Raw genomic sequence first — 25556 nt, forward strand, 5'->3', positions numbered from 1 at the left:
GATGTGTCACAAGTGAAGAACGGACTGACAAAGCTAGTCAGACAAAAGGGCTAAAGTTAGCGAAACAGGCCAAAGTTAGCGAAACAAAAGGGCCAAAGTTAGCGAAACAAAAGGGCCAAAGTTAGCGAAACAAAAGGGCCAAAGTTAGCATAATATGGAATAATAAACACACATCATTCTAAATCTTGACATTGAAAGGTTAAACTCGCATCAAACCAGCTCGAGCCTGATTTATGAAGCACGTGAAACAGCGCTCGCTTTGTTGACGCGAAAAGCTACTGAAAAGAGTAAAGTGTTTCCGCTCCCCTTTGACCTTTCGGCCCTCACAAAGCCGCTCCGAGCGCTTTTATTGTTCCGTGCCGCTCGAGCGAGAGATACCGCCTGTAAAAACATGGCCACAATGAGCGCGCCGCCGCTTTATCGCCGACCATCGCCCGCGAGGTCTTATTCTGAACTTAAAAAACGCCTCATTGTCTGCGTCGCAGCTCCGCCCGTCTTTATGCGGCGGTGTTTGAACTGGCCGCCGTCCAAGAGTGACAAGCGTGCGAGAGAGAACGAGGGGAAGAGGCGGGAGCGAGGAGAAAAGACACGTGTTCCTGGTTTACAAAGGAAAGAGCCGTCGCCGAGGAAACCACTCCGAGCCAAGAATGTTCAAACTGCAGCGCTTTAGGTCGACTTTATTCTGCTCCACATCGTCCAAACGCCAGGCCCCGGTGTCCATGGCAACCGTGTTCTAGTGCCGATGTTTTTCTGTAGCGTTTTACTGGTCAGCTCTGTGTTTAGTCCGACACTGGTGTTTTTACTGCCGGAGGAATCAAAACCAGGAAAAGCTGCACTTTAGATCTGTCTTAGTCCTGGTTTAGTTCTTATTTCATTCCCTCCTTTTTCTCACGTCCTTTTATCTCTTTCCTGGTCGTTTAAATCACGTTCTGTTTTGACATTTGGACGACTCCGTTATTTTAGCTTTAAACACGAGACAAAAGAGTCAAAGACAAAAACCTTCACTCTGACTCACTCTGACTCTGACTCACTCTGACTCTGACTCACACTGACTCTGGCTCATTCTGACTCTGGCTCATTCTGACTCTGGCTCATTCTGACTCTGGCTCTGGCTCACTCTGACTCTGGCTCACACTGACTCTGACTCACACTGACTCTGACTCACTCTGACTCTGACTCATTCTGACTCTGGCTCATTCTGACTCTGGCTCACACTGACTCTGGCTCATTCTGACTCTGGCTCATTCTGACTCTGGCTCATTCTGACTCTGGCTCACTCTGACTCTGACTCACTCTGACTCTGACTCTGGCTCACTCTGATTCTGGCTCATTCTGACTCTGGCTCACTCTGACTCTGACTCACTCTGACTCTGACTCTGGCTCACTCTGATTCTGGCTCATTCTGACTCTGACTCACTCTGACTCTGGCTCACTCTGACTCTGACTCTGGCTCACTCTGATTCTGGCTCATTCTGACTGGCTCGCACACGGCTCAGAAACGTTGGAAGCGGAGCCGGCGCGGAGAGAGAGATTATTTCTAACTGAAACAGACGTTGTGATCTCGCCGGCCAAGCAGCGAATTGCCCTTTTTCGGGTCGTTTTCGTGCGGTTCTTGTTTGTTATGGTTTCCCCGCTCTGGAGGTCAATCACCACCTCCAGCGCCGGGACGTTGAGCCAAAGCGGTTCTGTCAGGCGAGGCCCGGAGGAGTCGAGGCCCAGCGCTCTGACTCGCAGCTTGGCCGTCTCGGATTCCTGCTCGGAGTTAGCGTTGGCGCGGGCTGAGGCGGTGCGAGGGCTTTTGGCAGTGGCCGCCCGGTGTCTGTTCAGTGTTCTCAAACGTCTCTGGGAAGCGCTCGGCCCACTCCCTCGCAGCGTCTCCGGGCGGGTTCATTTTCCCCCTCGCGCCGCGCGGCAAAGGAATCTCCCCTCGGAGCTCGCGCAAACAAACAGGATTAAGAAACAGCAGATCGTGTAGGTGTGGGCCCCAGACGGATCCTCTGACGACGACGCTCACAAATGGTAAAAAGTGGAGGAACTGCCTGTTATCACTTTGGAATGTTCCGGGAAGGACAAGGGTCAGGGTACGGGTCGGCTCTGTGGAGAGGAGAGGCCAGTCGCGGCAAGGGAAAAGCGATGGAATAAATAGTGGCGTCGCAGATCTGCTCGCGTCACCGAACGATGAAAGCGACAAAAAATGTACAAAGACTCGACAAAAAGTGATTTTAAAAGAGACAAAAGTTGGCAAAAAAGACCAAAAATGGAATAAACAAACAAGTCAAAGTGACAAACAAAGGGTCCAATGAGCGACAAAACGGAACCGCGAGTGACAAAAACACTTCAGCTTTTTGTTGTTTTTAGCCACACACATGGATTTTTGTGAATTGCCGAGATCGGCACTTTGTCCTCACTTTGTCTTCTATTTGGTCTCATTTTTACCTCATTTTTGCCTCTCTTTGGTCTCACTTCGACCTCACTTTTGCCTCACTCTGGCCTCACTTTATCTCACTTTAGTCTCACTCTGGCCCTACGCTGGCCTCACTTTGGTCTCACTTTAGCCCTACGTTGGCCTTACTTTAGTCTCATTTTAGTCTCTCTTTGGCCTCACTTTAGCCTCACTTTAGTTTCATTTTAGTCTCTCTTTGGCCTCACTTTAGCCTCACTTTAGTCTCATTTTAGTCTCTCTTTGGCCTCACTCTGGCCTCACTTTAGCCTCACTTTAGTCTCATTTTAGTCTCTCTTTAGTCTCTCTTTGGCCTCACTCTGGCCTTACTCTGGCCTCACTTTAGCCTCACTTTAGTCTCATTTTAGTCTCACTTTAGTCTCATTTTAGTCTCATTTTAGTCTCTCTTTGGCCTCACTTTAGCCTCACTTTAGTCTCATTTTAGTCTCTCTTTAGTCTCTCTTTGGCCTCACTTTAGCCTCACTTTAGTCTCATTTTAGTCTCTCTTTAGTCTCTCTTTGGCCTCACTTTAGCCTCACTTTAGTCTCATTTTAGTCTCTCTTTAGTCTCTCTTTGGCCTCACTTTGGGCTCTCTTTGGCCCTACGTTGGCCTCACTTTAGTCTCATTTTAGTCTCTCTTTGTCCTCACTTTGTCCTCCGCAGCTGCGTTAGCGTAGCAGGACGTGATCTTGGACAGGTTTAGCGTTCCCTGTTTTTACGAGGTGCTTGGACGACTCGAGATGATTTAGGGGCGTTAGCGCCTGGAGCTGCCGTCGCGTTGTTGTTCGCAGGTTATCGACGCAATAAAAGCTCAAACCACCGCCGAGAAATACAGCGGGAAACGTCGGCTCGTGACAGAAACCTTTTGTACAAATTATACACTTTTGCTTCAACGTGAGAAATATGTTTGACGGTGTAACATTTACTCGAGTAAAAGTGTTGCTTCTTTTCTCGCGGTGTGTTCTGTGTCTCGTCAGATCTGATTTACTTTGTCTCATTTTGTCTTTCTCCTTTGAAAATACCAGATTTTGTGCTTTATTTTTTAGTTTTTTGTTTTGTTTATAAGAGTTCTTCTATTAAGAGTGTTTTTTTCAAACTTCCTGTAAGTTATTTATCCTTTTCCTCTCTATCTACTGCGTTGCAACACCGAAATTTCCCCATGTGTGGACAATAAAGGAATATCTTATCTTATTTAATAGTTTCTCTGCCTAATTACATAAACATATGAATTAGCTTCACTAAAGCACGAACAAACACTGAATTATTAATTCAAATGGTTTTATTAAAGTGTTACACATTAAATCATAAATCAGCATCGTAAGTTGTTCAGTACTTGAGTTTTATTATCTTAAAGTAACAGATTTTTACTGTTTTGAAACGTGAAAAAAAAAACTCACGTTGAACTCGTCACAAACATCAGGAGTTTAGAGGCACTTTTCACTCGTCTCTGAGGTTTACAGTGGTCAAGACAACAAACAATGCTAACATGCTAACGTGCTAACATGCTAACGGTGGATTTCCCGCTTTTCGTAGAGTAAAACACGTTCTATTTAGACACAGATAAAGTGCTGTGGTCTCATTTTCACCTGAATAAATGCTTTTGCAATATATCTGTACAGCTAACAAACATAGCTAACATGCTAACGTGCTAACGGTGGACTTTATTCTTCTCAGAGATAAAACGCTCTATATTTAGATGCAGAGGAAGTGCTGTGATCTCATTTTCAGCTGAATAAATGCTTTTGCGATTCACCTGTACCGAGGAAAGACACATGTGACTTCACGTGTACAAATGTGGCACAGGCCGCTCGAGCGTTGTTGTCTCGCTCGCCTCTTTTGCTTTCATGTTGCAGATTTACGTGTTTCATTTGTGCGGCTGTAAAAAGCAGAGCGCTTGAATGTGGTTTGACGGGTTCCTCTGGCCCGGCTCCAGCTCATTTCTTACATTTCCCCTTTGCTTAATGTCCAACAGGTTTTTCTCCTCCAGCAGAGGTCTGAACGTAAAAGAAAGAAAAGCAAGAACGCTGCGATTGTGCAAGATGAGAAAAGAACCTCGCCGCAGATGCCCTGTCGCGTTGTGATGCCCTGTCGCGTTGTTGTGATCCCCTGTCGCGTTGTTGTGACGCCCTGTTGCGTTGTGACATCCTATCGTGTTGTGATGCCCTGTGTCGCGTTGTGATGCCCTGTCGCGTTGTTGTGACGTCCTGTCGCGTTGTGACATCCTATCGTGTTGTGATGCCCTGTGTCGCGTTGTGATGCCCTGTCGCGTTGTTGTGATGCCCTGTCGCGTTGTGATCCCCTGTCGCATTGTTGTGATGCCCTGTCGCGTTGTTGTGATGCCCTGTGTCGCGTTGTGATGCCCTGTCGCGTTGTTGTGATGCCCTGTCGCGTTGTGACGCCCTGTCGCGTTGTGACATCCTATCGTGTTGTGATGCCCTGTGTCGCGTTGTGATGCCCTGTCGCGTTGTTGTGATGCCCTGTCGCGTTGTTGTGATGCCCTGTCGCGTTGTGATCCCCTGTCGCATTGTTGTGATGCCCTGTCGCGTTGTTGTGATGCCCTGTGTCGCGTTGTGATGCCCTGTCGCGTTGTTGTGATCCCCTGTCGCGTTGTTGTGACGCCCTGTTGCGTTGTGACATCCTATCGTGTTGTGATGCCCTGTGTCGCGTTGTGATGGCCTGTCGCGTTGTTGTGACGTCCTGTCGCGTTGTGATCCCCTGTCGCATTGTTGTGATGCCCTGTCGCGTTGTTGTGATGCCCTGTCGCGTTGTGACGCCCTGTCGCGTTGTGACATCCTATCGTGTTGTGATGCCCTGTGTCGCGTTGTGATGCCCTGTCGCGTTGTTGTGATGCCCTGTCGCGTTGTGATCCCCTGTCGCATTGTTGTGATGCCCTGTCGCGTTGTTGTGATGCCCTGTGTCGCGTTGTGATGCCCTGTCGCGTTGTTGTGATGCCCTGTCGCGTTGTGATCCCCTGTCGCATTGTTGTGATGCCCTGTGTCGCGTTGTGATGCCCTGTGTCGCGTTGTGATGCCCTGTCGCGTTGTTGTGACGCCCTGTCGCGTTGTGACGCCCTGTCGCGTTGTGACGCCCTGTCGCGTTGTGACGCCCTGTCGCGTTGTGACATCCTATCGTGTTGTGATGCCCTGTGTCGCGTTGTGATGCCCTGTCGCGTTGTTGTGATGCCCTGTCGCGTTGTGATGCCCTGTCGTGTTTTGATGCCCTGTCGCGTTGTGATGCCCTGTCGCGTTGTGACGCCCTGTTGCGTTGTGACGCCCTGTCGCGTTGTGACGCCCTGTCGCGGTTGTGACGCCCTGTCGCGTTGTGACGCCCTGTCGCGTTGTGATGCCCTGTCGCGTTGTGATGCCCTGTCCTGTTGTGATGCCCTGTCGCGTTGTTGTGATGCCCTGTCCTGTTGTGATGCCCTGTCGCGTTGTTGTGATGCCCTGTCGTGTTGTGATGCCCTGTCTGTCGCGTTGTGACGCCCTGTCGCGTTGTGACGCCCTGTCGCGTTGTGAGGCCCTGTCGCGTTGTGACATCCTATCGTGTTGTGATGCCCTGTGTCGCGTTGTGATGCCCTGTCGCGTTGTGACGCCCTGTCGCGTTGTGACATCCTATCGTGTTGTGATGCCCTGTGTCGCGTTGTGATGCCCTGTCGCGTTGTTGTGATGCCCTGTCGCGTTGTGATCCCCTGTCGCATTGTTGTGATGCCCTGTCGCGTTGTTGTGATGCCCTGTGTCGCGTTGTGATGCCCTGTCGCGTTGTTGTGATGCCCTGTCGCGTTGTGATCCCCTGTCGCATTGTTGTGATGCCCTGTCGCGTTGTTGTGATGCCCTGTGTCGCGTTGTGATGCCCTGTCGCGTTGTTGTGACGCCCTGTCGCGTTGTGACGCCCTGTCGCGTTGTGACGCCCTGTCGCGTTGTGACATCCTATCGTGTTGTGATGCCCTGTGTCGCGTTGTGATGCCCTGTCGAGTTGTTGTGATACCCTGTCGCGTTGTGATCCCCTGTCGCGTTGTTGTGATCCCCTGTCGCGTTGTTGTGATGCCCTGTCGCGTTGTTGTGATCCCCTGTTGCGTTGTTGTGATCCCCTGTCGCGTTGTTGTGATCCCCTGTCGCGTTGTTGTGACGCCCTGCCACGTTGTGATGCCCTGTCTGTCGCGTTGTGACGCCCTGTCGCGTTGTGACGCCCTGTCGCGTTGTGACGCCCTGTCGCGTTGTGACGCCCTGTCGCGTTGTGATGCCCTGTCGTGTTGTTGTGATGCCCTGTCGCGTTGTGATCCCCTGTCGCGTTGTTGTGATGCCCTGTCGCGTTGTTTTGATGCCCTGTCGCGTTGTGATGCCCTGTCGCGTTGTTGTGATAACCTGTCGTGTTGTGACGCCGTAACAAGCCGGGCGCTTCGGGAGTGGAGGGAAATTAGGGCCGTTGCCATGGAGATTTGCGATTTAAAACAAAATATTGTATCGTTTGCTCTAAAAATGTAAAACTCGAAATGTCGCAAATAACTTGACACGTAAAGTACAATGTGTCCTATACCTGGTCATACCGGTCTCCATGGAGATGTTCCGCAGTAAAGCATTAAAGCATTAAAGCATTAAAGCATTAAAGCATTTCTGTGAAGAGTTTTTATTGCTCAAAATATCTTGTAATACATTTATTCTTGCAGTGAGGAGAGTCTCCCCTCTCCACAGACCTGAGCTGTAACTCGGCCTAGTGAGGGGGTTTGCGCAGTTGCACAGTCTAATTTATTTATTTATTTATTTTTTCTAAATTGTATTATTGTATGTATTTTTATGTTTTATATTTGATCTGATTATTTTGCAGTGTGTTGTTGTTGTTGTTGTTGTTGTTGAGGTTGTTGTTGTTGTGGCTGTTGTTGCTGTTGTTACTGTTGTTGTGGCTGTTGCTGCTGCTGTTGTTGTGGTGGTGGTTGTTGTTGTTGTTGTGGCTGTTGTTGAGGTTCTTGTTGTTGTTGTGGCTGTTTTTAAGGTTGTTGTTGTTGTTGTTGTGGCTGTTGTTGAGGTTCTTGTTGTGGCTGTGGCTGTTGTTGAGGTTGTTGTTGTTGTTGTTGTTGTTGTTGTAGCTGTTGTTGAGGTTCTTTTTGTGGTTGTTGTTGTTGTGGCTGTTGTTGAGGTTGTTGTTGTTGTGGCTGTTGTTGAGGTTCTTGTTGTGGTTGTTGTTGTTGTTGAGGTTGAAGTTGTTGTGGTTGTTGTTGTTGTGGCTGTTGTTGTGGTGGTTGTTGTTGTTGTGGCTGTTGTTGAGGTTGTTGTTGTTGTGGCTGTTGTTGAGGTTCTTGTTGTGGTTGTTGTTGTTGTTGAGGTTGAAGTTGTTGTGGTTGTTGTTGTTGTGGCTGTTGTTGTTGTGGTTGTTGTTGTTGTGGCTGTTGTTGAGGTTGTTGTTGTGGCTGTGGCTGTTGTTGAGGTTGTTGTGGTTGTTGTTGTTGTTGTTGTGGCTGTTGTTGAGGTTCTTGTTGTGGTTGTTGTTGTTGAGGTTGAAGTTGTTGTGGTTGTTGTGGCTGTTGTTGAGGTTCTTGTTGTGGTTGTTGTTGTTGTTGAGGTTGAAGTTGTTGTGGTTGTTGTTGTTGTGGCTGTTGTTGTGGTGGTTGTTGTTGTTGTGGCTGTTGTTGTTGTGACTGTTGTTGTGGTTGAAGTTGTTGTGGTTGTTGTTGTTGTGGCTGTTGTTGTGGTTGTTGTTGTTGTTGTTGTTGTTGTTGTTGTTGTGGCTGTTGTTGAGGTTGTTGTTGTTGTTGTGGCTGTTGTTGAGGTTGTTGTGGTTGTTGTTGTTGTTGTTGAGGTTGAAGTTGTTGTGGTTGTTGTTGTGGCTGTTGTTGTTGTTGTTGTGGTTGTTGTTGTGGCTGTTGTTGAGGTTCTTGTTGTGGTTGTTGTTGTTGAGGTTGAAGTTGTTGTGGTTGTTGTGGCTGTTGTTGAGGTTCTTGTTGTGGTTGTTGTTGTTGTTGAGGTTGAAGTTGTTGTGGTTGTTGTTGTTGTGGCTGTTGTTGTGGTGGTTGTTGTTGTTGTGGCTGTTGTTGTTGTGACTGTTGTTGTGGTTGAAGTTGTTGTGGTTGTTGTTGTTGTGGCTGTTGTTGTGGTTGTTGTTGTTGTTGTTGTTGTTGTTGTTGTGGCTGTTGTTGAGGTTGTTGTTGTTGTTGTGGCTGTTGTTGAGGTTGTTGTGGTTGTTGTTGTTGTTGTTGAGGTTGAAGTTGTTGTGGTTGTTGTTGTTGTGGCTGTTGTTGTGGTGGTTGTTGTTGTTGTGGCTGTTGTTGTTGTGACTGTTGTTGTGGTTGAAGTTGTTGTGGTTGTTGTTGTTGTGGCTGTTGTTGTGGTTGTTGTTGTTGTTGTTGTTGTTGTGGCTGTTGTTGAGGTTGTTGTTGTTGTTGTGGCTGTTGTTGAGGTTGTTGTGGTTGTTGTTGTTGTTGTTGAGGTTGAAGTTGTTGTGGTTGTTGTTGTGGCTGTTGTTGTTGTTGTTGTGGTTGTTGTTGTGGCTGTTGTTGAGGTTCTTGTTGTGGCTGATTCTGGTTCTCGTGGCGTTTCTCTTCTTCTTCTTCTTCTTCTTCTTCAGACTCGTTTCACGACTCAGAGACTTTTCCCAGGACTCGGATCTGAAACTTCTCAGTTTCCTAATCCTCCAGAATGAGTCTGTAATTCAGAGACAAAAGAACTGTTTGTGTTCAGAGGAGGAGGAGGAGGAGGAGGAGGAGGAGGAGGAGGAGGAGGAGGAAGAAGAAGAGTTTTTTCGTCTTCTTTATGACTTTAAACTTCCCACTTTTATTACTGCACTTATTATTTCTCCCTCTCTCCCACAATGTTTCCTCCTCTCACTTTTCCTCTTCATCTCCCTCTCTCTCTCTCTCTCCCTTGCTTGCTCCTCCTCCTCTTTGGCCTGCTCCTCCTCCTCTTTGGCTTGTTCCTCCTCCTCCTCTTTGGCCTGCTCCTCCTCCTCTTTGGCCTGCTCCTCCTCCTCTTTGGCCTGCTCCTCCTCCTCTTTGGCTTGTTCCTCCTCCTCCTCTTTGGCCTGCTCCTCCTCCTCTTTGGCCTGCTCCTCCTCCTCTTTGGCCTGCTCCTCCTCCTCTTTGGCCTGCTCCTCCTCCTCTTTGGCCTGCTCCTCCTCCTTTGCTTTTGACCCCAGTAAAAGCCTAAATATAAAGCCACAAACTCTTTATTACTTTGTCGTCTTTTATCGTCTTTCTTCCTCCGTCCGAGCGAGAACTCGACAGCTTTCGAGTCCCGTGGAGACTGACATCATCGCTCTGAATGTCTTAACCATGTGTCGCTCGTGAGTCCCGGTCAGGGGGGGGGACCAGCTGGGGCCGCGAGCCGCTCCACCCGGGGAAGAGTTTGGGTCGAGTTTGGGTCGAGTGTGGGTTGAGTTTGGGTCGAGTTTGGGTCGAGTGTGGGAGGTCCGGGCCCCAGAGGGTTCACGACCTGGACGAAAAACAGACAAAACGCGGCGATATTGAAAAAAAAAAGCGTCCGATCGTTTGCGCTCGCGTCTGATTCGGGCGGTTTGGGTGCAGCGCTCGACTCACGAATCCCGTTTACGAGAGAGAAAACGCCCGACGGAGAGAAAGGCGTGTGCTCATCTCTGTGGGAGGAGAGTGTCTCTGTGGGAGGAGCTTGTCTCTGTGGGAGGAGCGTGTCTCTGTGGGAGGAGCGTGTCTCTGTGGGAGGAGCTTGTCTCTGTGGGAGGAGCTTGTCTCTGTGGGAGGAGCTTGTGGATTCATTGGGAGAAGAAAAGACTGGACACGTGACAGTTCAGACGTTAAACTGGAACTCATCGTTTGTCGGAGTCGGAATGATTGAAAAACCCACTTCATCGTTTGAAAATCCGTCTTCTGTCCTTTTTTCTTCTTCCTAATCTGTGTTGGAGACGAGCGCTGACGTGTGGCCTCTTTTATCTCTTTTAACTCCCAGACTGCACTGCTTCCCATGATCCGTCACACACTCCCTAACGCTCGGGTCACGCCGCAGAACCCGCCCGAGTCTCGCGCCGTTCGCTCAATAACGCCGGGACTCTGGAGCGAAACCAAGCAGGGAGGATGTTTTTCACGCCGGGCCACGCTAGAGACCCGAGCGGGACCTGCCCACGCTGAGAGAACGCCGCGTCTGTGGAGCGGAGCATTCAGCCGATCTCACGGTGAATCGAGGGTTTGTGCAGCTCAAAAACGCCTGAAAAAAGCCTTTAAAACACCGGAAAAACACCTGAAAAACACATAGTAGAAAAAGCTTCAGTTGTTTCATCTGGACTCAGTTTGAAAAAATAGACGTTTCGACTCTCATCCAAGAGTCATTGTCAATAAAAGAATTTAGATCGAGAACTCCGATATTAACACTGTTCTGTGGTAAGACCCGCCCATTGGGCGGAGCCTTCCTGAAGTAGAAAGAGTTGTTTGTTTCAACAGAAACTCCCCCCTTGTATCTACCGAGCCTATTCAGAATCTTAATGGGCTATTAGAATCCTCTTTGTCTTTGTGAGACCCTGGCTCACCCTGAGTACCTGATTAGCATCTAAATGTCCTGGTCCTGGTCCTCTACCTTTCCAGGGGTTCAGTATTCCATTATAGATACCAGGAAGATTAAATCTTAGCCCTCCATTTCTGTTTAAAGAAGGTCTTTCTTTTTTTAACAAAAATAGCTTCCTTAACTCCTCTCTCAAACCATCTTTTCTCCTGCTTAAAACCTTCACCTCACCGTCTTCAAACGAGTGATTAGAGGCTTCAAGATGGAGATGCACGGCACTCTGAGGTCCTGAACTAGTATTTCTTCTGTGCTGATAAAGCCTCTTGTGTAGAGGCTGTTTCGTCTCACCTATGTAACGTTCTTTACAACTTTCTTCACTGCATTGGATCGAATAAACTACATTGCTCTGTTTTTGAGTCGGCAACTTGTCCTTAGGGTGAACCAGTTTTTGTCTTAAAGTGTTTCCTGGTTTAAAATAAACAGGGACTTCGTGTTGTCTAAAAATTCTCTGCAGTTTTTCCGACAGGCCAGACACATAAGGGATAGAAACACCCTTCCTTCTCTGTTCAGTTTCCCTTTTGTCCTGCTTCTTGGTTCTCTTCACTCTGTTGAGAGCCCAAGCGGGGTAACCACAGGCTGAGAGGGCATTTCGGACATGTTTTTCCTCTTTCTTCTTGCCCTCTGAGCTGGTGGGCACACCTTGAGCTCTGTGTTGTAAGGTTCTGATCACCCCCAGCTTGTGCTGTAGTGGGTGGTTGGAACCAAAGAGCAGATACTGGTCCGTGTGTGTAGGTTTCCTATATACTTCTATTTGGAGTTTCCCGTCCTCTCCTCTGATCGTGGCACAATCAAGAAAGGCCAAACCACCTCCTTCAAATATCACATCTGAAGAGAGAAAAGCACTTTCAGCACTGGAAAAAGATCATAGCATCAACATCCTCCCAGCAGACAGGGGACGTTGCACTGTGATTCTCAACGCAGCTGATTACGAAGCCAAAGTCCACACCCTCCTCGAGGACACGACCACATACGAGCGCTTGAAAAGAGATCCGACCAGTGGCTACAAGAAGAAAGTGATAGACTGTTTACAAAGGCTGGAAAAAGAGGAAGCGATAGACCGGCCTCTGTATTACAGACTGTATCCTGGTGAAGCCATGCCTTGCATTTATGGCCTTCCAAAAATACACAAAAAGGAGGTTCCACTCAGACCCATAGTGTGCAGCACAGATTCCATCACTTACAATGTGGCCAAGCATTTAACAACTATATTGGCTCCGCTTGTGGGGAATTCGGTACATCATGTGGAAAACACGCACAACTTTGTGGATAAAGTGAAACATCTCCAACTGGACCCAGATGACCTCATGGTTTCATATGATGTTGTGTCCCTGTTCACCTGCATCCCGACCTCTGATGCAGTAGCAGCAGTGAGGATCAGACTGCAGGAAGACACCACCCTACAGGAAAGGACCAAACTGACACCTGAACACATATGTAAACTGTTGGACATCTGTCTGAACACCACTTACTTTCAATTCCGGGGACAATTTTACAGACAGATTCATGGCTGTGCCATGGGCTCGCCCGTCTCTCCCACAGTGGCCAACCTGTACATGGAGCACTTTGAGAAGAAGGCACTGGCCTCATTCTCAGGCATAGCTCCAAAACTGTGGCTCCGCTATGTCGATGATACTTTTGTAACAATTAAGAAACAAGAGCTGGAAACCTTCTCTGATCACATCAATGCTGTGGACCCACATATCAGGTTTACAAGAGAAGACGCTAAGGAGAATCGCTTGGCCTTTCTTGATTGTTCCACGATCAGAGGAGAGGACGGGAAACTCCAAATAGAAGTATATAGGAAACCTACACACACGGACCAGTATCTGCTCTTTGGTTCCAACCACCCACTACAGCACAAGCTGGGTGTGATCAGAACCTTACAACACAGAGCTCAAGGTGTGCCCACCAGCTCAGAGGGCAAGAAGAAAGAGGAAAAACATGTCCGAAATGCCCTCTCAGCCTGTGGTTACCCCGCTTGGGCTCTCAACAGAGTGAAGAGAACCAAGAAGCAGGACAAAAGGGAAACTGAACAGAGAAGGAAGGGTGTTTCTATCCCTTATGTGTCTGGCCTGTCGGAAAAACTGCAGAGAATTTTTAGACAACACGAAGTCCCTGTTTATTTTAAACCAGGAAACACTTTAAGACAAAGACTGGTTCACCCTAAGGACAAGTTGCTGACTCAAAAACAGAGCAATGTAGTTTATTCGATCCAATGCAGTGAAGAAAGCTGTAAAGAACGTTACATAGGTGAGACTAAACAGCCTCTACACAAGAGGCTTTATCAGCACAGAAGAAATACAAGTTCAGGACCTCAGAGTGCCGTGCATCTCCATCTTGAAGCCTCTAATCACTCGTTTGAAGACGGTGAGGTGAAGGTTTTAAGCAGGAGAAAAGATGGTTTGAAAGAGGAGTTAAGGAAGCTATTTTTGTTAAAAAAAGAAAGACCTTCTTTAAACAGAAATGGAGGGCTAAGATTTAATCTTCCTGATATTTATAATGGGTTACTGAACCCCTGGAAAGGTAGAAGACCAGGACCAGGACATTTAGATGTCCTCAGGTCCTCAGGGTGAGCCAGGGTCTCACTAAGACAAAGAGGATTCTAATAGCCCATTAAGATTCTGAATAGGCTCGGTAGATACAAGGGGGAGTTTCTGTTGAAACAAACAACTCTTTCTACTTCAGGAAGGCTCCTCCCACTGGGCGGGTCTTACCACAGAACAGTGTTAATATCGGAGTTCTCGATCTAAATTCTTTTATTGACAATGACTCTTGGATGAGAGTCGAAACGTCTATTTTTTCAAACTGAGTCCAGATGAAACAACTGAAGCTTTTTCTACTATAGAACACGCCTGGACCAATGAGGGATTACACCGACACCTGAAAAACACCTGAAAAACACCTGAAAAACACCTGGAAAATGCCCGGAAAATACCTGATAAACAATAAAGTCGTTTAAAGAGACAAAAAGAGCGTTTTCATTTTCAGTTTGAGTCTTGAAACTTCTGCTTGTAACGATTATTCGATGACCATAACCACTGTTTTTAACTTGATATGCTCAAATTCTTCTTTTTTATCCATTATTTTCTACTTAACACACATTTAACACACTTTCAACACACATTTAACAGACATTTAACACATTTAACACACATTTAACACATATTTAACACATTTAACACACATTTAACACATATTTAACACATTTAACAGACATTTAACACATTTAACAGACATTTAACACATTTAACAGACATTTAACACATATTTAACACATTTAACACTCATTTAACACATATTTAACACATTTAACACACTTTTAACACACTTTTAACACACTTTCAACACTTTTAACACACATTTAACACACTTTTAACACTTTTAACACACTTTTAACACACTTTTAACACATTTAACACACATTTAACACACTTTTAACACACTTTTAACACACATTTAACACACTTAACACACATTTTAACACACTTTTAACACACTTTTAACACTTTTAACACACATTTAACACACTTTTAACACACATTTTAACACACTTTTAACACACATTTAACACACTTTTAACATACATTTAACACACTTTTAACACTTTTAACACACATTTAACACACTTTTAACACACATTTAACTCACATTTAACACACATTTAACACACTTTTAACACATTTAACACACATTTAACACACTTTTAACACACATTTTAACACACATTTAACACACTTTTAACACACTTTTAACACATTTAACACACATTTAACACACTTTTAACACACATTGAAGTGAAGTGTGTCATATCCTGCACGTTGTTGTGTAGATCATAATTAACGCTTTGGAGAGATTCGTTTTGACACTTGTTTCTCGCTCGAGAGAGACTCTGGCTTGTTTCGCTCTTGTATCAAAAGTCTCTCCGGCTGAACTCTGGCCCTTCGATGACAAACGCTCGTTATCGGTGTGAGAAAAGCCCCGGGTGAAGCTTTACCTGTCACAGAGGAATGTGGAGCAGCTCCGGCCTCCAGCGCCGCTCCACCCGAGACGCTTCACCCGAGACGCTTCACCCGAGCTGGGAACGGAAATCCCACACACAAACGTCTCTTTATCCGGCGGAGAGACTCAGAGAGACTCAGGACGCTCTGTGACTCGCGTTTCGCTCGGAACGTCGTCTTCCAACATCGTTTAACGTTTGATTTCGCGACCATTGTGGGAAAAAACATCACGATTTAACGATTGGTCACGACTGTTAATGAGACCAAACGACGTGTTACGGCTTTGGGAGACTTGACGACAAAATTAAACGTTAAATGTGACCAAAACAGACACATTTAATACTAGTTTGTAATAAGTTTTTAATGTTTAAGTCTACTTTGGACTGAAATACTTGTTTTTAAACAATAGGACGTTTTCAAACCTCTCACTTCTTCTTCTTCCTGTAGTTTTGTAGACAATTTAAAAAGGGGAATGTCCGCCACCTTCTGGAAAGGATTTTGAACCAGCTCATCCTATCTTTATGTTTAAAAGTAGCATTCCTGTCTCCACAGTTCTCGAGGTTTAAGGCCCAAGTTTAAATCCTGCCCAGATTAAACTTAAGGTCACGGATAAAAACTGAACAAATGAGTTAAGTTTGTGTCAATCACACGTCTGATTGATCGCTTCCCGTCCTTTCTCCCACATGTTTCTTATCTTTTGTTCTGCAGAGACCCGGCGTGTGTTTGCACATGGTTCTGTTTGAGACTTTCTGCAGAGACCCGGCGTGTGTTTGCACATGGTTCTGTTTGAGACTTTCTGCAGAGACCCGGCGCGTGTTTGCACATGGTTCTGTTTGAGACTTTCTGCAGAGACCCGGCGCGTGTTTGCACATGGTTCTGTTTGAGACTTTCTGCAGAGACCCGGCGCGTGTTTGCACATGGTTCTGTTTGAGACTTTCTGCAGAGACCCGGCGCGTGTTTGCACATGGTTCTGTTTGAGACTTTCTGCAGAGACCCGGCGCGTGTTTGCACATGGTTCTGTTTGAGACTTTCTGCAGAGACCCGGCGCGTGTTTGCACATGGTTCTGTTTGAGACTTTCTGCAGAGACCCCGGCGCGTGTTTGCACATGGTTCTGTTTGAGACTTTCTGCAGAGACCCGGCGCGTGTTTGCACATGGTTCTGTTTGAGACTTTCTGCAGAGACCCGGCGCTTGTTTGCACATGGTTCTGTTTGAGACTTTCTGCAGAGACCCGGCGCGTGTTTGCACATGGTTCTGTTTGAGACTTTCTGCAGAGACCCGGCGCGTGTTTGCACATGGTTCTGTTTGAGACTTTCTGCAGAGACCCGGCGCGTGTTTGCACATGGTTCTGTTTGAGACTTTCTGCAGAGACCCGGCGCGTGTTTGCACATGGTTCTGTTTGAGACTTTCTGCAGAGACCCGGCGCGTGTTTGCACATGGTTCTGTTTGAGACTTTCTGCAGAGACCCGGCGCGTGTTTGCACATGGTTCTGTTTGAGACTTTCTGCAGAGACCCCGGCGCGTGTTTGCACATGGTTCTGTTTGAGACTTTCTGCAGAGACCCGGCGCGTGTTTGCACATGGTTCTGTTTGAGACTTTCTGCAGAGACCCGGCGCTTGTTTGCACATGGTTCTGTTTGAGACTTTCTGCAGAGACCCGGCGCGTGTTTGCACATGGTTCTGTTTGAGACTTTCTGCAGAGACCCGGCGCGTGTTTGCACATGGTTCTGTTTGAGACTTTCTGCAGAGACCCCGGCGCGTGTTTGCACATGGTTCTGTTTGAGACTTTCTGCAGAGAGCGTGGCAACCGTGGCACAGATACGGCGAGGAGCGGAACACGCCGGCAACGTACGACCTTTCAGCGCGTTTCGGACCACAAAAGGACGAGAGGCACTCGACTGGGCCCTTTTCTCCAAAAAACTGAGCGGCGAGTTCCTGTTGCCTTAAAAACGCGGAGCTCCACTTCCTGCAGAGCTGAGTCTCGCTAAAATCACAGCAACATGTTAAGATGTAATGCTAATGCTTGTTTTAGTCTTGTTTTAAATGTCACCGCGTTGTACAGGTCATGTTTTTGCCCCAGTGAAAAGCGGTTCTCCTCATTTGGAGAGATCCGCGCGCTGAACGGCTTCAGAGCGGCTTTATGTAATTTACTGTAAACTGGAGCGAACGGGAGGTTTACGGCACAATCGGGTGATCAGAGCGCTGCGCTGCGAGGTCATTAGTGGAGTTTTCGGAGCGAGACGTTTCCCGAGCCTCCCGCGCGCCGACCAGGCAGTAAATCTGTGTCCGATCTGCTCCAGCGCTTTATGAATCTCCAGAGCCTGGCGGGACGGCGGCCTCTGTGTGTGCCCCTCTGTGTGGGCCCTTCTGTGTGGGCCCCTCTGTGTGGGCCCCAAACACATGAAAGCTCAAGGTTTTTGTGAAAACGTCGCCGATATTTTGAACCCGGCCTGTGTGGGCGTGTCACAAAGGGGAGGGGCCAATATACAAGTAAAGACACTGTAGAAGTGAAAATGTGTTTCTGAATCTGGGATGAATTCACGTTTGTTCCTCTTGTACTTTAGAGTTCACCTGGTTTAACAGTCGCTCCTCTCGCTCTTTAGAGTTCACCTGGCTTCACAGTCGCTCTTCTCGCTCCTTTAGAGTTCACCTGGCTTCACAGTCGCTCCTCTCGCTCTTTAGAGTTCACCTGGCTTCACAGTCGCTCCTCTCGCTCTTTAGAGTTCACCTGGCTTCACAGTCGCTCTTCTCGCTCCTTTAGAGTTCACCTGGCTTCACAGTCGCTCTTCTCGCTCCTTTAGAGTTCACCTGGCTTCACAGTCGCTCCTCTCGCTCTTTAGAGTTCACCTGGCTTCACAGTCGCTCCTCTCGCTCTTTAGAGTTCACCTGGCTTCACAGTCGCTCTTCTCGCTCTTTAGAGTTCACCTGGCTTCACAGTCGCTCCTCTCGCTCTTTAGAGTTCACCTGGCTTCACAGTCGCTCTTCTCGCTCCTTTAGAGTTCACCTGGCTTCACAGTCGCTCTTCTCGCTCCTTTAGAGTTCACCTGGCTTCACAGTCGCTCCTCTCGCTCCTTTAGAGTTCACCTGGCTTCACAGTCGCTCCTCTCGCTCTTTAGAGTTCACCTGGTGTCTCTTGTCTTGCAGGTTCGGACTCAGGGCGTGACGGAGGAGCTCAAGTGTCTGAGTTTACTCAACGTTTTAGACAAAGACCAGGACATTCCAGACCAGCTCACGCAGCTGTTCGGAGAGCCCTGCATCAAGCTGGCCGAGGGCATCAAGGCCTACATCTCTAAGGTAGGACTCTAAACACACATCTCTAAGGTAGGACTCTAAACATACATCTCTAAGGTAGGACTCTAAACACACATCTCTAAGGTAGGACTCTAAACACACATCTCTAAGGTAGGACTCTAAACATACATCTCTAAGGTAGGACTCTAAACACACATCTCTAAGGTAGGACTCTAAACACACATCTCTAAGGTAGGACTCTAAACATGCATCTCTGAGCTAGGACTCTAAACATGCATCTCTGAGCTAGGACTCTAAACACACATATCTAAGGTAGGACTCTAAACATGCATCTCTGAGCTAGGACTCTAAACATGCATCTCTGAGCTAGGACTCTAAACACACATATCTAAGGTAGGACTCTAAACATGCATCTCTGAGCTAGGACTCTAAACATGCATCTCTGAGCTAGGACTCTAAACATGCATCTCTGAGCTAGGACTCTAAACATGCATCTCGGAGGTAGAACACAGACTCTAAACCTGCATCTACATATTTGTGTCACGCCTTAGAGTCCTCAGAGTTTTTCCGGTTTCAGATTTCAAACGTCTACACTTTATACAACGATGACCCTTGTTTACGTGAACCGCGTCGTGTACTTTCCGCGTCGTGTACTTTCCGCGTCGTGTACTTTCCGCATCGTGTACTTTCCGCGCCGTGTACTTTCCGCGTCGTGTGCTCAGATGACCCTTCAGTGCATAAATAAGGTTTTCTGGTTCTGACCTTTGACCTCTACCATGTGACGTTTCACCTCAGGTTCTGAGAAGGTCGCTGAATGGACAGAGTCAGTGTAAAATTGAGGCGCGACTGATTTCATTGGACGGTATAAAGAGGAGTTGTTTGGGACTCACACTGCTCACATTTATCTGTCGGAGAAGACCCCAAAGGACCTCGCTCTTCTGACCACATCAGAGAAGCGTTTGACCTTTGGGATGAAGATGAAACGACCTTCAGTGACGCCACGATCAGACACAAGATGAGGCAGAACCAAACGCTTCATTTTTCACTTTCAATGTGACTTTCAATCTGGCTTCATGTCTCTTCTACTGTTTGAGAAGAACGACTAAATAAAGAGAGAAGAAGAGAAGAAGAGAAGAAGAGAAGAAGAGGGAGAGACTAACTAAAGAGAGAGACACAGCTGGAGTCACAGTGACTCACACTTGTCTATAATGACATGTTTAGCACTCATACACTTGACCCAGTTTAGACCTGATTTAGTCCTGGTTTTGTCCTGGTTTAGACCTGGTTTAGTCCTGGTTTAGTCCTGGTTTAGTCCTGGTTTAGACCTGGTTTAGTCCTGGTTTAGTCCTGGTTTAGACCTGGTTTAGTCCTGGTTTAGTCCTGGTTTAGTCCTGGTTTAGTCCTGGTTTAGTCCTGGTTTAGACCTGGTTCAGACCTGGTTTAGTCCTGATTTAGTCCTGGTTTAGTCCTGGTTTAGTCCTGGTTTAGTCCTGGTTTAGACCTGGTTTAGTCCTGGTTTAGTCCTGGTTCAGACCTGGTTTAGTCCTGGTTTAGTCCTGGTTTAGTCCTGGTTTAGACCTGGTTTAGACCTGGTTTAGACCTGGTTTAGACCTGGTTTAGTCCTGGTTTAGACCTGGTTCAGACCTGGTTTAGTCCTGGTTTAGTCCTGGTTTAGACCTGGTTTAGACCTGGTTTAGACCTGGTTTAGACCTGGTTTAGTCCTGGTTTAGACCTGGTTCAGACCTGGTTTAGACCTGGTTTAGACCTGGTTTAGACCTGGTTTAGACCTGGTTTAGTCCTGGTTTAGACCTGGTTCAGACCTGGTTTAGACCTGGTTTAGACCTGGTTTAGTCCTGGTTTAGACCTGGTTTAGTCCTGGTTTAGTCCTGGTTTAGTCCTGGTTTAGACCTGGTTTAGACCTGGTTTAGTCCTGGTTCAGACCTGGTTTAGTCCTGGTTTAGTCCTGGTTTAGTCCTGGTTTAGACCTGGTTTAGACCTGGTTTAGTCCTGGTTTAGACCTGGTTTAGACCTGGTTTAGACCTGGTTTAGTCCTGGTTTAGACCTGGTTTAGACCTGGTTTAGACCTGGTTTAGACCTGGTTTAGTCCTGGTTCAGACCTGGTTTAGTCCTGGTTTAGTCCTGGTTTAGTCCTGGTTTAGACCTGGTTTAGACCTGGTTTAGTCCTGGTTTAGACCTGGTTTAGTCCTGGTTTAGTCCTGGTTTAGTCCTGGTTTAGACCTGGTTTAGACCTGGTTTAGTCCTGGTTCAGACCTGGTTTAGTCCTGGTTTAGTCCTGGTTTAGTCCTGGTTTAGACCTGGTTTAGACCTGGTTTAGTCCTGGTTTAGACCTGGTTTAGACCTGGTTTAGACCTGGTTTAGTCCTGGTTTAGACCTGGTTTAGACCTGGTTTAGACCTGGTTTAGACCTGGTTTAGTCCTGGTTCAGACCTGGTTTAGTCCTGGTTTAGTCCTGGTTTAGTCCTGGTTTAGACCTGGTTTAGACCTGGTTTAGTCCTGGTTTAGACCTGGTTTAGACCTGGTTTAGACCTGGTTTAGACCTGGTTTAGTCCTGGTTTAGACCTGGTTCACAGACGCTGTAGATCTTATCAGACGCTTCATGCTTCTCGGAGCTGAACAGGAAGAAGGAAAAGAATGTCAGACTTTTATCGTAAACACTTTCCAAACACTTGGACGTATTGTCCTTTATTTTGATCATTTAATCCTCTTTTATCCAGTTTTTCATCCATGAATCCTTTTCATTTCAAACCTTTGTCGTGTAAATGGAGTGAAAGCCGTTAACGTGTCGTGCTAATGTCACTAACAGGAGGCTGTGTGGCACCAGCAGGAGGCCGGTCCATGTTTAGTCCTGACTCTGGCACCAGCAGGAGGCCGGTCCATGTTTAGTCCTGACTCTGGCACCAGCAGGAGGCCGGTCCATGTTTAGTCCTGACTCTGGCACCAGCAGGAGGCCGGTCCATGACCTAACGGCAGCATGTAGAGGTTGAACAGAAGGGGTCCCAGGACTGACCCTTGGGGCCCCCACAGGTCAGGGTCTAGTGGTCTGAGACACAAAGTACTTCCTGTCTTCCAGATAGGACCTTAACCAGAACAGGGCGGGGCCAGTGATGCCCACCCAGTCCTTTAGTCTCTGTAAGAGGGTCCCATGAAAGGGCCCATCGTGTAAAGGGCCCATCGTGTCATCGTGTAAAGGACCCATCGTGTAAAGGGCCCATCGTGTCATCGTGTAAAGGGCCCATCGTGTAAAGGGCCCATCGTGTAAAGGGCCCATCGTGTCATCGTGTAAAGGGCCCATCGTGTAAAGGGCCCATTGTGTCATTGTGTAAAGGGCCCATCGTGTAAAGGGCCCATCGTGTCATCGTGTAAAGGGCCCATCGTGTAAAGGGCCCATCGTGTAAAGGGCCCATCGTTGTAAAGGGCCCATCGTGTAAAGGGCCCATCGTGTCATTGTGTAAAGGGCCCATCGTGTCATCGTGTAAAGGGCCCATCGTGTAAAGGGCCCATCGTGTAAAGGGCCCATTGTGTCATCGTGTAAAGGGCCCATTGTGTCATCGTGTAAAGGGCCCATCATGTAAAGGGCCCATCGTGTCATCGTGTAAAGGGCCCATCGTGTCATCGTGTAAAGGGCCCATCGTGTAAAGGGCCCATCGTGTAAAGGGCCCATCGTGTAAAGGGCCCATCGTGTCATCGTGTAAAGGGCCCATCGTGTAAAGGGCCCATCGTGTCATCGTGTAAAGGGCCCATTGTGTAAAGGGCCCATCGTGTCATTGTGTAAAGGGCCCATCGTGTCATCGTGTAAAGGGCCCATCGTGTAAAGGGCCCATCGTGTAAAGGGCCCATCGTGTCATCGTGTAAAGGGCCCATTGTGTCATCGTGTAAAGGGCCCATCGTGTAAAGGGCCCATCGTGTCATCGTGTAAAGGGCCCATCGTGTCATCGTGTAAAGGGCCCATCGTGTAAAGGGCCCATCGTGTCATCGTGTAAAGGGCCCATCGTGTAAAGGGCCCATCGTGTCATTGTGTAAAGGGCTCATCGTGTAAAGGGCCCATCGTGTCATCGTGTAAAGGGCCCATCGTGTAAAGGGCCCATCGTGTAAAGGGCCCATCGTGTCATCGTGTAAAGGGCCCATCGTGTAAAGGGCCCATCGTGTCATCGTGTAAAGGGCCCATCGTGTAAAGGGCCCATCGTGTCATCGTGTAAAGGGCCCATCGTGTCATCGTGTAAAGGGCCCATCGTGTAAAGGGCCCATCGTGTCATCGTGTAAAGGGCCCATCGTGTCATCGTGTAAAGGGCCCATCGTGTAAAGGGCCCATCGTTTAAAGGGCCCATCTTGTAAAGGGCCCATCGTGTAAAAGGCCCATCGTGTAAAGGGCCCATCATGTAAAGGGCCCATCGTGTAAAGGGCCCATCGTGTAAAAGACCCATCGTGTAAAGGGCCCATCGTGTAAAGGGCCCATCGTGTAAAGGGCCCATCGTGTCATCGTGTAAAGGGCCCATCGTGTCATCGTGTAAAGGGCCCATCGTGTAAAGGGCCCATCGTGTAAAGGGCCCATCGTGTAAAGGGCCCATCGTGTAAAGGGCCCATCGTGTCATCGTGTAAAGGGCCCATCGTGTAAAGGGCCCATCGTGTCATTGTGTAAAGGGCTCATCGTGTAAAGGGCCCATCGTGTCATCGTGTAAAGGGCCCATCGTGTAAAGGGCCCATCGTGTAAAGGGCCCATCGTGTCATCGTGTAAAGGGCCCATCGTGTAAAGGGCCCATCGTGTCATCGTGTAAAGGGCCCATCGTGTCATCGTGTAAAGGGCCCATCGTGTCATCGTGTAAAGGGCCCATCGTGTAAAGGGCCCATCGTGTCATCGTGTAAAGGGCCCATCGTGTAAAGGGCCCATCGTGTCATCGTGTAAAGGGCCCATCGTGTCATCGTGTAAAGGGCCCATCGTGTAAAGGGCCCATCGTGTCATCGTGTAAAGGGCCCATCGTGTCATCGTGTAAAGGGCCCATCGTGTAAAGGGCCCATCGTTTAAAGGGCCCATCGTGTAAAGGGCCCATCGTGTAAAAGGCCCATCGTGTAAAGGGCCCATCATGTAAAGGGCCCATCGTGTAAAGGGCCCATCGTGTAAAAGACCCATCGTGTAAAGGGCCCATCGTGTAAAGGGCCCATCGTGTAAAGGGCCCATCGTGTAAAGGGCCCATCGTGTAAAGGGCCCATTGGGCTCGTCAGTTCTTGGCTCGTGAACTTGATGAACTCATTTGTGTGAAATGTGTCGCCCAAAACACAAAGCTCCAGTTTTCTGATTTGAGGCCAAATTCTCCATTAAGGTCTCGACACAACGCCCCATGTGATTAGGCCCCATGTGATTAGGCCCCATGTGATTAGGCCCCATGTGTTTAGGCCCCATGTGTTTAGGCCCCATGTGTTTAGGCCCCATGTGATTAGGCCCCATGTGATTAGGCCTCATGTGTTTAGGCCCCATGTGTTTAGGCCCCATGTGTTTAGGCCCCATGTGATTAGGCCCCATGTGATTAGGCCTCATCTGTTTAGGCCCCATGTGTTTAGGCCCCATGTGTTTAGGCCCCATGTGATTAGGCCCCATGTGTTTAGGCCCCATGTGATTAGGCCCCATGTGATTAGGCCCCATGTGTTTAGGCCCCATGTGATTAGGCCCCATGTGATTAGGCCTCATCTGTTTAGGCCCCATGTGTTTAGGCCCCATGTGTTTAGGCCCCATGTGATTAGGCCCCATGTGATTAGGCCTCATCTGTTTAGGCCCCATGTGTTTAGGCCCCATGTGTTTAGGCCCCATGTGTTTAGGCCCCATGTGTTTAGGCCCCATGTGATTAGGCCCCATGTGATTAGGCCTCATCTGTTTAGGCCCCATGTGTTTAGGCCCCATGTGTTTAGGCCCCATGTGATTAGGCCCCATGTGATTAGGCCTCATGTGTTTAGGCCCCATGTGTTTAGGCCCCATGTGTTTAGGCCCCATGTGATTAGGCCCCATGTGATTAGGCCTCATCTGTTTAGGCCCCATGTGTTTAGGCCTCATGTGTTTAGGCCTCATGTGTTTAGGCCTCATGTGATTAGGCCTCATGTGTTTAGGCCTCGTGTGTTTAGGCCCCATGTGATTAGGCCCCATGTGTTTAGGCCTCATGTGTTTAGGCCTCGTGTGTTTAGGCCCCATGTGATTAGGCCTCATGTGATTAGGCCCCATGTGTTTAGGCCTCATGTGTTTAGGCCCCATGTGTTTAGGCCCCATGTGTTTAGGCCTCATGTGTTTAGGCCCCATGTGATTAGGCCCCATGTGTTTAGGCCTCATGTGTTTAGGCCTCATGTGTTTAGGCCTCGTGTGTTTAGGCCCCATGTGATTAGGCCCCATGTGTTTAGGCCCCATGTGTTTAGGCCTCATGTGTTTAGGCCTCATGTGTTTAGGCCTCATGTGTTGGCGTCGAGGGCCTCGAGTGACGCGTCCAGGACCTCAGGGGCGTGGTCCCTACATGGACGTGTTGTGGCACAGATGAAACTGAGATGAACACAAACACTGTAGTTTGTTTTTGTTCAAATGGTGTAAAAGTGATGAGGCCCCGACACCGTGATGAGGCCCGACACCGTGATGAGGCCCGGAGCCGTGATGAGGCCCGACACCGTGATGAGGCCCGGAGCCGTGATGAGGCCCGACACCGTGATGAGGCCCGACACCGTGATGAGGCCCGACACCGTGATGAGGCCCGGAGCTGTGATGAGGCCCGACACCGTGATGAGGCCCGACACCGTGATGAGGCCCGGAGCCGTGATGAGGCCCGGAGCCGTGATGAGGCCCGACACCGTGATGAGGCCCGGAGCCGTGATGAGGCCCGGAGCCGTGATGAGGCCCGACACCGTGATGAGGCCCGGAGCTGTGATGAGGCCCGGAGCCGTGATGAGGCCCCGACACCGTGATGAGGCCCGACACTCTGATGAGGCCCGGAGCTGTGATGAGGCCCCGACACCGTGATGAGGCCCGACACCGTGATGAGGCCCGGAGCTGTGATGAGGCCCGGAGCCGTGATGAGGCCCGACACCGTGATGAGGCCCAACACCGTGATGAGGCCCAACACTCTGATGAGGCCCGGAACTGTGATGAGGCCCCGACACCGTGATGAGGCCCGGAGCCGTGATGAGGCCCGACACCGTGATGAGGCCCGGAGCCGTGATGAGGCCCCGACACCGTGATGAGGCCCGGAGCCGTGATGAGGCCCAACACTCTGATGAGGCCCGAAACTGTGATGAGGCCCCGACACCGTGATGAGGCCCGGAGCCGTGATGAGGCCCGACACCGTGATGAGGCCCGACACCGTGATGAGGC

At 48.6% G+C, this 25556-nt stretch overlaps 1 protein-coding gene across 1 annotated transcript in view; it reads left to right on the plus strand.

Moving 5' to 3' along the window:
• The window catches only part of tnfsf10l (TNF superfamily member 10, like), an 89397-nt gene that overhangs the window by 25269 nt on the left and 38572 nt on the right, over positions 1–25556 (plus strand). The window contains exon 2 of the mRNA XM_072459125.1: positions 18093–18242. Within this exon, the coding sequence (XP_072315226.1) occupies positions 18093–18242 (150 nt within the window). The remainder of the gene's footprint in view (positions 1–18092; positions 18243–25556) is intronic.

This window comes from Eucyclogobius newberryi, unplaced genomic scaffold (assembly GCF_026437365.1).
Source record: "Eucyclogobius newberryi isolate DKJ021-1_F unplaced genomic scaffold, fEucNew1.0.hap1 SCAF_22, whole genome shotgun sequence".
Lineage (NCBI taxonomy): Eukaryota > Metazoa > Chordata > Actinopteri > Gobiiformes > Gobiidae > Eucyclogobius > Eucyclogobius newberryi.